Raw genomic sequence first — 16,470 nt, forward strand, 5'->3', positions numbered from 1 at the left:
AGGAGGAAGCACGGGGTAGGGAAGGAGGTGAGCTCAGTCCTGAGGTGGTGTCACGAGTCCGGGGCTGCCTAATGTCTACCTCAGAGCCTGGTGGACAGGCTTTCTCTGGAGGCCATGGCAGCCGGGCCTTTGTTCCTCCTCTGGCTCACCCCTGCCTTTAGTTGGGCGCCTTTGCCTTTCTCCTCATTCCCCGTTTCTCTCAGAGACGCCCAGGAATTATGAGACCCAGTGAGCCTCCTTGAGTCCCCAGCCACACTCTGCACATCCCCCCTTATTCTGATTTTATTAAATTTATTTTTTTCATTATAAAAGTAATATTAAAAAAGTAATATAAGCATATTAAGGGAAATTTGGGGGAAAAAAGAGAAATTAAGGAAAAAAACGCACTCATAATCCCCAGCTCCTAACCCAGCAGTTAAGGAAAGCCTTTTGGTTCATTTCCTTCCTTTTCCATCTTTTTTGTTTATTTTTTAATATACATGTGTGTGTTTTGCTGAGCTTGTAGTAGGGCTATACCCATGACTTCAACTCACTTTTCCTACTCAACCATTCTACCATGAGCATTTTTAATGCTTTTTTTGATTACAAGGGTAATTCGTAGTCCTTATAGAAAATGTAAAGATTGCAGACAAGCTGAAAAGAGAGAAAATTAGCTTTCGTCCTACTACTGTTAGCGTTTTCATATGTTTTCTCTATAATTTATTTTGTTTTATCCTTTAATCACAGATCTTAAAAATGGATGAATTCACCAGGTAAAAAATTCAAATAATATAGAAGCAGATAGACACAGTATGAAAATCTCCTTTTACCAGAAAATTCTTTTCTCCCTAGAGCAAACCACAATTTAGACACAAATTTAGTTGGGTGTGTCTTCTCAGAGCTATTTCTGTGCATTAACACACACATCTGTATTGCCTGTTACCTACATAGGAAGCTTAGGTGTGTGTGTGTGTTTTTTTTTAAATAGATGGGTTCCTACCGTCTACAATTTGCTTTTTTTCACCTGACGACAGCACATTTGGGCGTTCTCTCTCCATCATTGCACAGAACCTTTCTTGTTTTTGTGGCTGCTCAGTCCTTCATAGTGAAGATGGACCGCATCTCTTTACACAGCCCCTGCTGAGGACAAACAGGTTGTGACCAGTTTGGTTGTGCAGAAGGTCCATATACACAGATCTTGTGCTCGGGGGCAGATATTTCTTTATGGGCAATTTCTAGAAGCCACGTTGCTTCGTTAGAAGTCATGTACATTTGACGTATTAATGGCTTCTGCCATTCAGCTCTCCATTGAGGGTTATAAATGCAGTGGTGGACATGAACGCTTGTCCATCTCTGGATCTTACCTTTCTCGATGGCAAGATTTTTGGTTTCTTTTTAAAAGAAGCCTTCTTTTAGTCACATGAAAGGTAACATTTTCAGCTTTTTGTTGGCTTCACCTGATACTGTAAACGTTTCTAGTCCTGTTTTTAAGAGAATGACTTTTATTACAAAAGTTTATTTTATTTGTCCTCATTTTTAAAAGAATGACTTTTATTACAAAACTTTATTTTTGTTTCCTTTTCCCTTTTGTAAAGGCTTTTATTTATTTTCAGTAATCTCAACACCCAAGTGAGGCTTGAACCCACAACCCCGAGATCAAGGGTCAAACACTGCCCCTCCTACTGAGCCAGCCAGGAGCCCCTGTATTACAAAAGGCTTTTTTGAAAAGTTCGTTGTCAAAGAATCAAAGTACAGTTAAGTCAAAATGCTTAAAAAAAATTACTCTTAGCTGTACTATCCACATCACTTTAGGTATATCTTCTTCTCCTACTTACTTTTTCTATGCATACATGTGCTGGTTTTGTTTGTTGTGTGTGTGTGTGTGTTTTGTTTTCCAAGCATAATTTTTTAGTTGGCAGTTAATGTTCATTGGAGAAGACTGATCACGATGTATGGACCCCTTCCCTAATGTTCCATATTTCAGTTCCTCTAGTTTTTTGCCATGGCAAATAACACAGTAGTGAACATCTTTGTGCTTTTTTTCCTGTGGTTTGGAGTATTTCCAAAGTGCCTCTGTTACCAAACCAATTTAGTTCTTCGGTGTGTCAGCCCTCTTATACATACATGGGCCTCTCATGTAGTTACCCCGGGTAATTTACGAAGGGAAGGGGAGGCGTGGAAAGGCCTCTGCAGCTGCCTTCCCCTCCGTGTCTTCTGCAGGTCTGGGGCTCTCCTCCCGAACCCCGGCTGTGAGCACGTCGGAGTCAAGTGCGGGCACGGGTACCAGCACTCCGTCCACACCCACCACCACCAGCCAGAGCCGCCTCATCGCCTCGTCCCCCACCCTCATCTCAGGGATCACTAGCCCCCCCCTCCTGGACTCCATCAAGACAATCCAGGGCCACGGCCTGCTTGGCCCCCCTAAGTCCGAGCGTGGCCGCAAAAAGATCAAGGCAGAGAACCCAGGGGGGCCGCCTGTCCTTGTAGTTCCCTACCCCATCCTGGCCTCGGGCGAGACTGCCAAGGAGGGCAAGACATACAGGTGGGGGTCTTGGTGGAAAGGGGTCCACCAAGGGGTCCACCATGGGCTTGGGGGGCTGCCCTTGGAGCCCAACAGCTGGGGCTGGAAGGGGACCCCAGGGGCCGAGGGCGGGTGGGTGCCAGGTCCTGAGGAGCGGGGTTCTCTGACAAGCCCCATCCACAGCTCCTTCGCAGGTGGGTGGGGCAGTCCTCCCCCTGCTTATGCGGGGCTGCTGGGGGCCCAGCTCACCACAGCCTGGAGCGGTGGGAGTCCATTAGTCCTCCCTGCAAGCAGCAACCTCAGCCCTCAAGTTCGAGTCATCTGGGGAGCGCTCAGAAAATGCCAGTCCCGGGAACGTACCTCCAGAATTTCTGATTTAATTTGTCGGGGGCGGGTGGGGAACATGCAGAGGGCCAGTCAGCCCTTTTTGAAAGCTCCCCAGATGCTTCTGATGGGCACTAGGAGGAGAACTTCTTACTCTGAGTGTTAAGGACTGTGGCCCTGGGCACACCTCCCCAGGATTGCTAGGCCTCTCTCCTCTGGGAAATGTCAAGCAGTCCCCTGCTGCTGTGACAAGAGTCCCCCGTGGGAAGAGCCTTGGCCTCCAGATTGGAGGTTTTCCAGGCTGGGAGCCTGCCCCCTGGCTTTCCCCGGTGGGCCTGTGCCCCCGGGGCTCCTCGCTGTGTGGGGCACAAGGTCTGTGGGTGCGGGAGGTCCCCTGTGCTTCCAGACAGAGGGTGGGGGTCTTCCCAGGTGTGAATGAGCCTCTTGCCCCGCAGGTGTAAGGTGTGCCCGCTGACCTTTTTCACCAAGTCTGAGATGCAGATTCACTCCAAGTCGCACACCGAGGCCAAGCCCCACAAGTGCCCGCACTGCTCCAAGTCCTTTGCCAACGCCTCCTACCTGGCCCAGCACTTGCGCATTCACCTGGGCGTGAAGCCCTACCACTGCTCCTACTGTGATAAGTCCTTCCGACAGCTCTCCCACCTCCAGCAGCACACCAGGTAAGTGACCTGCCTGCTGCTGCCCTCCCACCAACCCCCTTGCCCCCGGCAGTCGGTCTTGGCTCAGAACCTGCACTGGGTGCATGGACCTGGTGTGGGAGGGGCGAGGACCTGCTCTAGGTGCCCGCTGCCCCGGCAGTCAAGACCAAACTCCTTTACTTGGCATTTGAGGCCTTTGATGATATGACCTTTGTAGACCTCACTGGCCTCTGCTGTCACTACTGTGCCACCCTTCCCCCCATTTCTCATTTGCTGTGTCCTTTGCCTGAAACACCCTCCCTCTTCTTTATCCTGTTTCTCTGGCCCTCTCCTAGCCATCTCTCCTTTCATCTTCCTCAGGGAATTCCTCCTGGGGCCCCACAGGCTCCGTGCATCCCCATCAGATCAGTGGCAGGCTGCCTTGTATGTGTCATATTCTCTGTCTGCCACCTGAAGTATATTGGGAGCTCTTGAAGATAAGGGCTTGGCCCCATATCGCCAGCATGTGGCACGTAATAAGCATCTGGGCGTTTGTGGGATATCTGTGGCATAAGTAGAACTGTCTTTTATAGAACATATGATTCATCCGTTTAACAAATATTTACAGAGCCTCTGCTCCAAGACAGGCATGGTTCTAGGTGCTGAGAACACAGCATTGAACAAAACACAAAAATCCCTGTCGTCATAGGCATTCTATCTAGTGGAGTGCATGAAAGAGAGATTCAGAAACACAAATGCTTTAACAAAAGACAGATTTTTGCAGGGGAGTACAGACATCAGAAAGGCTGACTCGCCACTTGCCAAATAAAAATACCACAGGTATTTAAAGAAGCAAACCAAAGGTTACCAAGATTACAGTAGTTCAGCTCTTCAGAGGGGAAGGAACACAGCCCTCCCTGCCCCCGCCCCCAACGACGATCACGTATATCTGCGAGCGTTGCTGTGTGTTGGCCAGTACCAGTTTGGGAAAGTCAGGGATGCGGTAGGTTTTGCTACAGAGCTTGTAACTTGAAGGAAGCGATCAAGTTTTCTCTCTTTGGGGCACTGATGCGAGACAGACCCTAGTTTTTGCTTTTAGCGTTTTTTAAAATTGTCGTTACTGTTGTGATTTATTCGGCTATGTCCGCTGTCTTTGTAGGCTTTATCACGGGGCTCAGGAACACCTTGTTGGTCTAGTTCTTGGACTTGGAGGCGTAATGTGTAGGTTTGGTAGTAAGACAGCAATGGGGGAGTGCCAGCAGGACGAGGCCTCTGTCCGTTCCTGCTGCTCCTGTGCCTCCTGAGGCGTAAGGATTGGACCACAGTGGTTTGTTCCGGGAATTTTCTCATGTTTGTCATTACTTTGATTTTTTTTAAAGTTTGGTCAGTTTTCTGGACACAGGCCATTGTAACGAGGTGATGATTAATAAGCAAAGTCTCGCTGGGCGTATGGCTGTTAAGATCAGAGCATATGACGCCAAGGCTTTAGAGCTAACTTCTGTCAGGAGGCTTTGTGGAACCTCTGGGTCATCATTTGAATTGGTGGGTATGAAAAAATTTCTTAGGATATTATCTAAGATCAGAAACCTTGAACCATGCTGGTCAGCCTTGTCGGGTAGTGCCTGTACAGCCTGTAACGATAGGGGTGACTTCTTTTTGCAGAATCCCCGTTTGTCAGTGTTTTGGGCTGATAGGAGTAACTTTTTCTGTGACCTTAAAGGCTGGATGGGAATCCGCAAGCCAGGGAGCAGATCCTGGGCAGCTTCCGGGGAGGCCACATCCCACATGGGAAGGACGGCCCGTGTGTTTTACTCTCAGGCTTGTCATGCCTAATACAATGAAATTTGTCATTAAATGTGACATTTCTGGCACGGTCATGGTTACAAATTTGATTTACCCAATTATATCCTGTTGGGAAGGAGGACAGATTCTTACTGACCTTGCATACCGAACTAACGGCCATGAAGAGAAAGTGGTCCCAGGGAAGACACTGTGAACATTTGTGGGCAATTATTCTGAGCAGTTTTATGGTTTGGGGCCCATAACATGCTGTTTTCAACAGAACTGTTATTTTATTTTATTATTATTTTTTTAGAGATTTATTGATTTATTTTAGAGAAAGGGAAAGAGTATGGAGCCAGGAGAGGGAGGGGCAGAGGGAGAAAGAGAGAATCCTCAAGCAGACAAGCAGACTCGTTGCTGAGCGCACAGCCTGAGGTGGCGCCCACGACCCCGAGATCATGGCCTGAGCCAAAATCAAGAGTTGGACATTCATCTGACTGAGCCACCCAGGTACCCCAATAGAGCTATTATTTTAAAATTCCTTGATAAGTCATGAGTTTATATCTAATGTTAAATTTTTATAGTTTCCCTCCTCCCCCAGAATTCTGAAGGATTAGTTGGAAAGCCACCATTGAAGGAATATTTTATTCCTGGTTCAAATATAACCTCCTAAATCAAGGGTTAGAGGTATAGATCAAAGAAGAAAAGGGTCTTCTCGTATACCCTTTCGGAAATAGGAATGAACCCCATTTAAATCACTTTCGTTCGGCTCGAAGTCATAGTACCCATCCTGCTGATCTTCGGTGGTCCATCTGCTTTGCCAGGTTGTCTGCTTCTGGACTGCAGACTCTTGGATCCTGCCTTGGCCTCGGGCAGTGTCTGGTCAAGGCAATGGTATCAGTGTGGCTGGAGGCTGTGCCCATTCATCTGGTCTCTGGAACCTAGAGAGCCAAGTGCATGTGCTGCCGGCCTCTACTGAGGCCATAATCTCTTGATGTCTTCTTCAGAAGACTCCACTTCTGACCTGAAGGAGAGGCCTCTAGGCAGGTGGGAGTGGGAACTGCAGATTAGCCAGAATGACTGGTCCCTTTATTGTAACAATAAACATTTATTGTAACAATCAATGTCAGAATGGAGGAGAATGGAGTCTTCTATTAAGATAGAATGCATGATCCATTTTTTCAGATTAGGAACATATTTTAGGTAGCAAGGATATTGACCCATCTTCAGGCTCTTTAATTATCTCATAAAGCATGTGTTAGGACTATCGCTAATTGATAAGTGTAGTTAAATGTAGGAAACACTTTTTTAAGGACATTTCTTTTTGATTTTTATTGTACATGAAAATAAATTACTGGGTTTTTTTGGTCTTCACTTTAAAAAGTGCACAAATTGGGACCGCTAGGTGGCTCAGTTGGTTAAGTGTTTGCCTTCAGCTCAGGTCATGATCCCAGTGTCTTGGGACTGAGTCCCATAGGGTCTCCTTGCTCAGCGGGGAGCCTGCTTCTCCCTCTGCCTGTCACTCCTCTCCCCTGCTTGTGTTCTTTCTTTCTCTCTGACAAATAAATGAAATATTTTTTAGGGGCACCTGGGTAGCTCAGTAGTTAAGCATCTGCCTTCAGCTCAGGTCATGAGGGATCAAGCCCCACATCGGGCTCCGTGCTCAGCGGGATGCCTGCTTCTCCCTCTCCCACTCCCCCTGCTTGTGTTCCCTCTCTAGCTGTCTCTCTCTCTCAGTCAATTAAATAATAAAATCTTAAAGATAAAAAAGAATTTTTTAAAAAAGGTACACAAATAATATATATTATATAGCATATATAATTGTATATGATATAATATGTATTTGTATATAAATTACATATAATCATATGTAATATAAATATGTTTTCTGTGTGTATATATATGTACACATAAAATATAAATGAATACACGGAGATTGAGTTATCTCTTCTTTTTTTTTTTTTTTTTTTTTTTAAGAGAGGGAGGGCAGGAGAGGGGCAGAGAGAGAGGAAGAGAGAAAATCCCACATCCTACTCCACGCCCAGCTTGGGGCTCGGTCTCACACCTTGAGATGATGACCCGAGCCAAGATCAAGAGTTGGACGCTTAACTGACTAAGCCACCCAGGCCCTCCTCTGAGTGTCTCTTCTTTTGATTGCCAACGTTCTTACACTTGTATCTTCATAGGACAGCTCTCATGCTAGTGTTTTTCCTAATTAGAAATACAGAAAATACAAAAGGCTCGGTCATTTGGAGCATCACTCTTCTTACAAAGCAATGAAGGAAATCTTCAGTGTTGTTCGGTGGCCATCTAGAAAGTCCAAGAGCGTTTGTGTGTAAAAGATACTTTGATAACTTTATTATTCTGATGTGGGGCCTGGGTTTGAGAAGGTTAAGGGCACAAAGTGGATAGCCTAGGCGAGGTCTGAGCATCAGTCTGGTAGAAAATAAACATGGTAGCAAGTAGTGATAAGTATGAAGAATCCTAGTTTTGGGGCACCTGGGTGGCTCAGTCGATTAAGTGTCCGCCTTCACCTTGGGTCGTGATCCCAGGGTCCTGGGATGGAGCCCTGCGTCGGGCTCCCTGCTCTCTGGGAGTCTGCTTCTCCCTCTCCTTCTGCCCTTCCCCCTGCTTGTGCTCTCTCTCTCTCACGAATAAATAAAATCTTAGGAAAAAAGAATCCTTGTTTTTTTCAGAAATAAACTTTAGTTCTAAAATATTAATCAAAACCATGACCAGAACAGCAACAAAATATTAACAGGCTCGTGAAGGAGGGTATTTTGCTGATGTTTCTTGATCCAGAGTTTTGCTCTCTGTTCCCGAGGACACACTTTTTTTTTTTCCCCTTGAGTGATTTGAGTGCGTAAGTGGGAAACCAAACAAGCCACGTAAGAGGGTCCTGTTAACATTAGAGACAAATTACTAGTCAGTAGACAGGGGCACCTATAATTAAACCAATGTGTCCTAACCCAGTGACAAAGAGGTGGGTGTCGGGTGTCCCAAATGCCCAGAAGCCCCAGAATCCATTAGACAAACAAACAGAAAAATCCAAGCATAAAGAAGCAACCAGATTCCAAGTTCCTTGTTTTAGCCCACTCCACGGAGACTCCTTCTTGCTTTTTGCTCCTCCATGGAGAACCAGTCAAATCCATCATCCAAAGGTGACTGCCAGTAATGACGGGAATAAAAGAAGGTCATGTCCAAGGCTGACCCAGCCCTGGTCTCATAATAGAAATGGACTTAGAAACGGGTTGTGCAGGATTACTCTGGTTGTTGAGAAAGACGGTTCTGGGAGCATTTTGGGGGTAATGTAGTTCAGAGGAGCTGGAGCATCCTGCTGGGACCTCCTTCTGGGAAAGGAAGACACAGCAAGTAAAGAAAAGCGGGGGATGGGCAAAGTGTTCCAGAAGTCCAGAGTTCAGGGTTGGCTTGATAAATAATAAAGACCCCGTGTGTTTCAAAAGGAAGTGAGCAGACCTCTGTAGTGAGTCTGGTGGTCGTGCGAAAACAGCACGTGTCACACATACGGCAGCCGTTAGCATACGTGTGAGATCACAGCTCTGCAGTGTCGCAACACGAGGGGATGGCACCGGTTTGCCAGCGGGTTACAGAGCTATAGTTTAGCTCAGGTGGCTGGATTTGCTTACTCAGGCTGCAGACCGTTTCTCACATTTGCTTTTCTTCTCTCGGCTCTGTGACATGTACATTGTGTACATGTGGCCCGATGCCGGTGGCACGGGGAGGTGTCGTTTGGTTTCCTCAAGTCTGATGACAGTCGTGGTAATAAACTCGTAACAACCACCAGTCCTTGTCAAAGGCTCCTAGGCACCTGGCCTTGCAGAAGGTGATTCCGTACCCCATAGAGTCTGCCCACAGTGTGACTTTGTGTTTTTAAGCAAGAGACAGCCAATCTGAAAAATGCCACAGGGCGGGGGTCATCTTAGGGAAGGCTGTCGCAGAACCTGCCCTCATGTGAGTTACCAAGCACAATGCGCCTGAGGTCAGTCCCCCTGGGGTGCCGTTTATTACCTACAAAATGAAAGAACAAATGAGAACTAAGGAATCTTCAGTGATTTTATGTAAACATTGAATAAATTCTTTGTTGATTTTCATCAGTTGTCTTAATTAGAAAGGAATGTATTAAAAAACTATCACTATGAAAATATCTTAGAAATCTTTAGAATAGGTCACTGAATCCTTCCAGTCCTTCCGATCCTTATCTCCATTTTCGGGCTGAGGGAACTGGGCTCGGGGAGGCTGAGTCACTTTCCCAAAGTCATTCCTCAAAAAGGAGGTCGAAGTGAGGTTCGGAGCTCAGACCCCCCAGGAGCCTGCGCCTCAGAGGGTGGAAGGGGCTGCGGCAGTCAGGCTGCAGGAGAAGCTTGGCTGGGCAAGGGTCCTGGGCACTGCAGGGCAAGTCTCTGGGGCAGTCCAGGGGCCCCAATTTCAACTTGGCTTTTCTGTGTTCCCTGGGGTCCGTGATGAGCTCCCCTTCATCGCACTTTTGGGAGCCTGGACTGGGTGCTCCCCTGCTGAGAAGATGCTCTGCAGGGACAGGACTCTGATGTGGAAATCGAGGGCTTGGTCCTAACTTGCAGCTCAGGGGCAGAAGGGCTTGGGGCTGTTTCACTGGGAACATGCAGCCCAGCCCCCCATTCACCCAGCTGGCAGTCCCTCATGCCCCTTTGGAGCCAGCCCAGTGCTGGGGAGCACACACAAGGGCGGATCGGTGGTCACAGGCAGGCTCTGGCCCAGAGGAACCCCACTGTGACCTGGGAGGCTGGTGGATGTGGAAACTTCTGTGGAAGAGTGAAGTACGTGGGGGCCGTGGGGGAGGACCATCTGGGTCACGCGTTGAAGGGTCCATAGCCCTCCCTAGGGACAGGGACAGCAGCATGAGCAAAGGCTCGGAGGCGTCCTGGGGGATGCATGCACATTGTGGGGAAGTTGGAAGGATGCCGTGTCGGGGAGAGCAGTGGTGGAGGGGGAGGCTTTAGAAACCAAGTCCTTGAATACCGGGGCACAGGGTTTAGACTCTGTCCTGGAAAAGGGAGAGACCATGGAGGTTGCCAGGCAGGGTCCTGGCAAGGTCAGATCCCCACGCTGCTGCTATGGCGGAGGCCAGGAGGGGAGAGGCTGAGGCTGGGAATCTAGGGAGGAGGCCAGGCAGCCATGACACTTGGACTGGAAGAGGCCGAAGGGTGGTTTCCCATTCAGGAAGGCTTGGCTGGGTCCCTGAGGAAGGACCTAGAGTCCTTTGGAGGGTGCTCGGTCAGTCAGTCAACAAATGCTTGTGCGGTGTGGAGCGCGTTGGTTATATTGAGCAGACGACTGACCTCACAGAGAAAGAACTCTCTTTCCTTCATTCAGTCCACGACTCTGTATTGGGTCCTCTCGACTGAGCCCACGCCGGGCCCTGGCATGATGTGGTGAACGGGACCCGGGGAGCACCTGCTCTCAGGAGGCAGCCCAGGAAACAGGGATTAGATGGGGACAGAATCAGTATCCGTGCTTGGGGGCTTGAGAGGGCCTGCAGGGGCCAGGCCTGGTCCAGGGGGTCAGGAAAGGCTGCCCAATCAAGGGCTTTTATGCTGAGAACAGGAGTGTGGGTTTTTGCTGGGTGTTCACTGAGGGAAAAGTGTGCCTGGAGGAGGGGGTAGCCTGGGTTGAGGAAGGAGCTTGGAAGCTAGCAGAGCTTGCAGGGAGGCCAACAGGGACTGGGGCTGAGGGTGGCAGGGGAGAGGCCCAGTGGGTACTGGGGGGTTTTAAAGCAAAATCAGTGCATGTCTGGGGGTCCCTTAGTCTCCCCTGGCACCCAACCTCAGCTGAATGAATTCCCCAGCCCTGGAGGGGAATGAGAATGGAATGAAATGGAGGGGTTGTGGCCTCAGGCGGAGTCAGTCCAGATGGCTGTGAAGGTCCTGTGTTGTAGAGACAGGGCACTGTGGCTGGGATGATGTCCCCAGAAACGTGTGGGTAGAATATGGGTTCTCAACGCCAGGCCAGCCCAGCTCCACTTGGCAGGTGTCTGAGCAGCCTGTGGCTGGGCCCTGGGCTTGCCCTCAGCTCCCCGGCTCGTAGGGGAGACAGGAGGGAGAGCCTCCCCTGCCGAGGGTGCAGTGGGGGCCCAGCTGTGGTGGGCAGGATCATCAGTCAGGCAGGGTTGCCCGATGAGAAATGGATCTCCGAGCAGGATGGAGGGTGCAGAGGAGCAGGGAGGGGAGCCCAGAGCCCCTGGCAAAGGGCCTTGAATGACACACTCAGGAATCTGGACTCCACCTGTGTTCATAGCCGGCAGCCAGTGACTTCCTGGTGGCAGGGAGGGGTCTTTATTCCAGCCGGTCCAGCAGGAGGCCTGCTGCTCCAGGGACCTTAGTTTGTTTGATGAGTGTGTTGTTGGCCAGAGCAGCCTAGTCAGCGAGGTGAGCCGGGGCGTTAAGGGAAGGAACTGAAACTGAGCGGCCGGGGCCAGGTTCTCACTCCACCCGATGCTCAGTGGCAAGGGAGACAAACAAGGTTCAGGCCAGCCAACCTTCCACTGCACCCCTGCTTGGCAGAGAGGATTTGCCAGAACAGGTGACGGAAGACAAGCGCAGGCCAAAGGTGGGGGGCTTGCGTGGAGGACGAGGCTCCCCCATGTGGGCACCTCATCTGGGCCCAGCTCCGTCCATCCTCACCTGGCCTGTCAGACGAGCATGAGCAGCACCCCAGACCTGAACAGAAAATATAGCCATCAGCCCTGAAGTCATCACTCTGGAGTCACCCTCCCAGGGAGGCCCGCCCTGACCACCCTGTTTAAAATTGCACATACCTTTCCGCCCAGGGCATTCATGCCCCCTCCACCTTATTTTTTTCTTCTCACTGCACTTATGACATTCTGCATGGGATTTATTTAGTTCGTGTTTGTTGTTTGTTTCCACGAGGCAATGGTTTTATCTATGTTGTTCATTCCAAGTGCGGAGCGTGATGCCTGGCACACGGTTGCCCTGTGGGATAAACATCGCAGGTGTTTTGTGAGTGCCGACTTTGTGCCAACACTCCGCGAAGCCCCTTAGCATATATTACCTAACATTAGCTTCACAAGTGAAGCGAGAGCATATTTTGATGCCCATTTTGCAGATGGGCAAACTGAGGCACAGTGATTTCCACCCCCCCCCCCCACCCAGGGTCACTGAGCTAGTAGATAGATGGTGGAGCGAGGATGAGAACCCAGGAGTGGGAGGGGACAGAAGGGCTGAACTGCAGGGCCTCCCTGTCCTGCATTTTCTCAGTAGCTGGGGTGACCAGGTTGCCATTACACAGACATGTCTCTGATGTGGAGACAGGGCACGAGGCAGAAACTGGGGGCTAGAGAGAGAGAGAGAGAGGCTTCCTTCTGCGGGGAGGAGGCGGGGTGGACAGGGAAGTTCCTGGAAAAGCCGTGGGTTGTGTTCTTGGCAACAATGGTGGGCAGGTGGGTTTTGAAGAAGAGGGGGGCGCAAAGTGGTCAGAGCAAGTGGCCGCTATTTAGCTGGAGGGTTGGGCGGGGCGTCTGAGTGGGTGCAGGTGGTGGGTTGGGTTCAGCAGGGACCTGTGGGGAGCAGGAGGGCTCTGGTCACAGACTGGCAGACTGGGAGACCAGATGATGAAGGAGAAGCGGCAGCTCTTGCCTGGTGCTCTCTGGAGAGTGTGGGGAGGGGAGACTGGGAGGCTTGGGGACCAGATATATAGTGGAGGCCCTCCAAAGCCTTGGGGGCTGGAGCTGGCTGGGTTATCTGTCAGGGACTGTGCCTCACTGGGCTGCCCATTACAGAATCCACACAGGTGACAGACCCTACAAGTGCCCACATCCTGGCTGCGAAAAGGCTTTCACTCAGCTCTCCAACCTCCAGGTGAGTGCCCATCCGCCTGCCTCTTACCTGCGGGTGCTCGGCCGCCCACTCGCTGCACAGGGAGCAGCAGAAGGGGGTGGGACTGGGTGGCCCCCCTTCCCCACCCCGGGGGGGCCTGGCTTCTGACCCCCGATTGTGCTCCCCACAGTCTCACCAGCGCCAGCACAACAAGGACAAGCCCTACAAGTGTCCCAACTGCTACCGGGCCTACTCGGACTCCGCCTCCCTGCAGATCCACCTCTCAGCCCACGCCATCAAGCACGCCAAGGCCTACTGCTGCAGCATGTGCGGGCGGGCCTACACCTCGGTGAGTGCCTGGGGTCCCTGATTCTCCCCACTTTGAAGGCAGGGAAACTGAGGCCCAGAGAGGGTACGGGACTCCACCAGATCACAATGAGTGGCTGAGCCAGGACTTCGGCTTCCCAGCTCTGTTTTTGGCTGCCCTGGGCCGAGCTGCCAGCCTCCTGGCGGCCTTTAGCCTGGCTTTCCCAGGCGTGGTTTCCTCCAGGCCCCAGGAACACTCAAGGCAGTGGTGGGGGGCCAGGAACCCTGCTCTCCAGAGCCAGGAGGGGGAGGGGCCTAGCCACTGGGGAAGCTGCAACCCCCATTGTGGCCACAAGGAGGCACAGTGACCCAGCCTGGAGCCACCTCACCTCAGGAAAGGCCTGAACAGTAGATCACCTCATCCAGCCCCCTGTCCTGGGTGGGAATTTTCCCAAGCAGAGGCCTTTCAGCACCCATGAGAGGAGCTTGGCCCATCACTGGAGTGTATGTGTTCAGTTAATGAAATATCCTGGTTAGCAGATCCCCAGGTAAACCCACACGGATCACTGAGCCTCAGTTTCCTCATCTGTAAAACGGACGAGGTAACTGTTCTTCAGGGCCGTTGGCCGGCCCAGTCCATGTCCAATAAACGCCCGCTAACGCCAGTATTTATTCGCTCAGTGTTTAGTGAACATTTGTGCCAGGCGCTTGGGCATCAGGATGAATCCAACAGACACATTCTGTGTCCCCAGGGAGGTCGGAGACTATTGCTGGAGACAGATATTAAACAAGTAACCACCAAATAAACACGGAATGACAGGTTGTGGTAACAGCCCTGAGAAGGTCTGTCAGCCTCAGCACATGGTAACCTGTGGGCAGGGTTGCTTTCCACTGGGGGGCTGTCTGGTGACTTGTCTGGTGACTTGTAGGATGTTAGCAACGTCCTTGGCCCCTGCTCACCAGCAAGCCCCTCGCCAAGCTCTCACAATCCAAAATGCCTCCAGAAGTTGCCAGATGTCCTGGGGCAGGGGTCAGCTGCCTCTGGTGGAGAACCACCGGTCTGAAGGACCACAGGTTGACGAAGCAGCAGGGAGGCCGGAATGGATTTGGGAAGGGGACACCGGTCTGGGTAGGCCGGCTGACGGGGTCACATTTCATTGGAGCCCTGAAGGGTAAGGAGGGTAAGAACCCTCCAAGCAGGGAAAGGTGAATGCAGAGACCCTGAGGTCGAGCAAACATGGCGCGTTCCAGGAACTGAAAGGAAATTAGGTCACACGAGGCTGTGGTGGGCCCTGTTAGGGAGTTTGGATATGTGCCAGGTGGAGTGGAAGGCACTGGGGGAAGGGGACTGCCTGGGAGGGTATTTTGAAAGGTCACTGACAGGCAGGGGCCACACCTGGGGTGTGAGGAGTATGTTAGGTGCTGGCCAGGCCTACAGTTTGCTGGGTTCCTCACACTGCTCCTTCCCTGGAGTTCAAAGGGCAGAGGAGAGGTGAAAGACAGAGGGCAGAACCTGCGGGGAAAGGGCACCAAGGGGCGAGGTGGGGCACCACAGAGACCTAGGAGCCCCACTCAGCTGGCTGACCTTTGGCTGATGTTGGCCTCAAGTTCTCCACATCCACCTCCTCACACCTGCCTCTGGGGGAAGAGGGGCTGGCATTTACAGGCTGTAGCTCTAGATGGAGTCTGTCTGAACTCTGGGGGTAGAGGGGTGTCCCTGGGCCCCCTCCTGAACTGGGCCTGACTGGACTCTCTAGAACAAGAATACTTACCTTTATTTTAAATTTATTTTTGTTTTTAATTAAAGTAAGTTGACCTATCTTTTAAAGTAGGCTCCATGCCCAGGGTGGGGCTTGAACTTAGGACCCCAAGATCAAGAGTCACAGGCTCCACTGACTGAGCCAGCTAGGCGTCCCAAGGTACCTTTTATTTAAAACAAAACAAAACAAAACAGAGCAAAAAAAACTTTAATGGATTGAATTTTCAGCTACTTTAACATATTTTAGAATAGCGAACCTTCATGTTCCATTAGCCTCCAGAACCATCAACCAGTCTTGCCTCATCCATATCCCTATTTTTTGAGGTAAAATAGACATTATAGTGTTTCATCTGAAAATGTTCACTGCGTCTCTAAACACAAGGACTCCTCTTTTTGAACATATCCACAGTATCTTTACAACTCACCGTTAAGTCCTTGATATCATCAAATCCCCAGTCGGCGTTCACATTTTTGTCTTCGGAAGGCCAGAATTTTATTTTATTTTATTTTTATTTTTATTTTTTTTTAAAGATTTTATTTATTTGACAGAGAGAGAGAGAGATCACAAGTAGGCAGAGAGGCAGGCAGAGAGAGAGAGGGGAGGAAGCAGGCTCTCCGCAGAGCGGAGAGCCCGACACGGGGCTCGATCCCAGGACCCTGGAACCATGACCTGAGCCGAAGGCAGAGGCTCTAACCCACTGAGCCACCCAGGTGCCCCCAGAATTTTATTTACTTACAATTTGATTTTGTAATCAAGATGCAAATAAGAGCTCTACCTTGCACCCAATCAGTATATCTCTTAATCTGTTGATCCCCACCCTGTACCCTGACTCGGGCCTTTCTGTCCTTTGCAAAGTATACATTGACGAGGCGTTTCCTGCTTTGGACATTGCTGGTGGCTTCTCTCTGGTGTTGATAGCATGTTGCTGCCACGTTTGAGGGCTTCCTGTACCAGATTCTGAGCAAAGTGACATTTGAGCCTGGGGTCTGGGGGGTGAGTGGTGGCTCCCTGGGTGCTCTGCCTCCTCCCAGCTAAGTGTGAGGGCCTCTGGGCCTGCGGGTGAGCCTTTGGGTCACCTCACCCACCCAGCTGTAGGTGCCTCAGGTCAGACTTAGCAGAGCCTTTGAGGGCACTCAAGGGACGAGCTGAGCATGTCCCATTTATGCTTCCTCGAGTCACCAGTCCCATCAGGTACAGCTGCTTCTCCAGGGAGCATCAAGTTGTGGGGGTGGGGGGAGTTGCTGCAGTGGCAGGGACTGCCGCCACCACCCGGAATGCAGTGTAGATACCGGGTAAGGAGGAATCCCCTCAACCCGTACTGCATGCTGGGA

General features: G+C 50.7%; 1 protein-coding gene across 6 annotated transcripts in view; it reads left to right on the forward strand.

The window, feature by feature from the left end:
* The window catches only part of ZNF362 (zinc finger protein 362), a 38,941-nt gene that overhangs the window by 20,147 nt on the left and 2,324 nt on the right, over positions 1 to 16,470 (forward strand). For all 6 annotated transcript variants that reach the window (XM_032877143.1, XM_032877146.1, XM_032877145.1 and 3 more), the window contains 4 exons: positions 2,200 to 2,521; positions 3,280 to 3,504; positions 13,037 to 13,115; positions 13,264 to 13,422. In XM_032877143.1, coding sequence (XP_032733034.1) covers positions 2,200 to 2,521; positions 3,280 to 3,504; positions 13,037 to 13,115; positions 13,264 to 13,422 — 785 coding nt within the window. The remainder of the gene's footprint in view (positions 1 to 2,199; positions 2,522 to 3,279; positions 3,505 to 13,036; positions 13,116 to 13,263; positions 13,423 to 16,470) is intronic.

This window comes from Lontra canadensis, unplaced genomic scaffold, assembly GCF_010015895.1.
Source record: "Lontra canadensis isolate GAN:19392208 unplaced genomic scaffold, GSC_riverotter_1.0 scaffold60, whole genome shotgun sequence".
NCBI lineage: Eukaryota > Metazoa > Chordata > Mammalia > Carnivora > Mustelidae > Lontra > Lontra canadensis.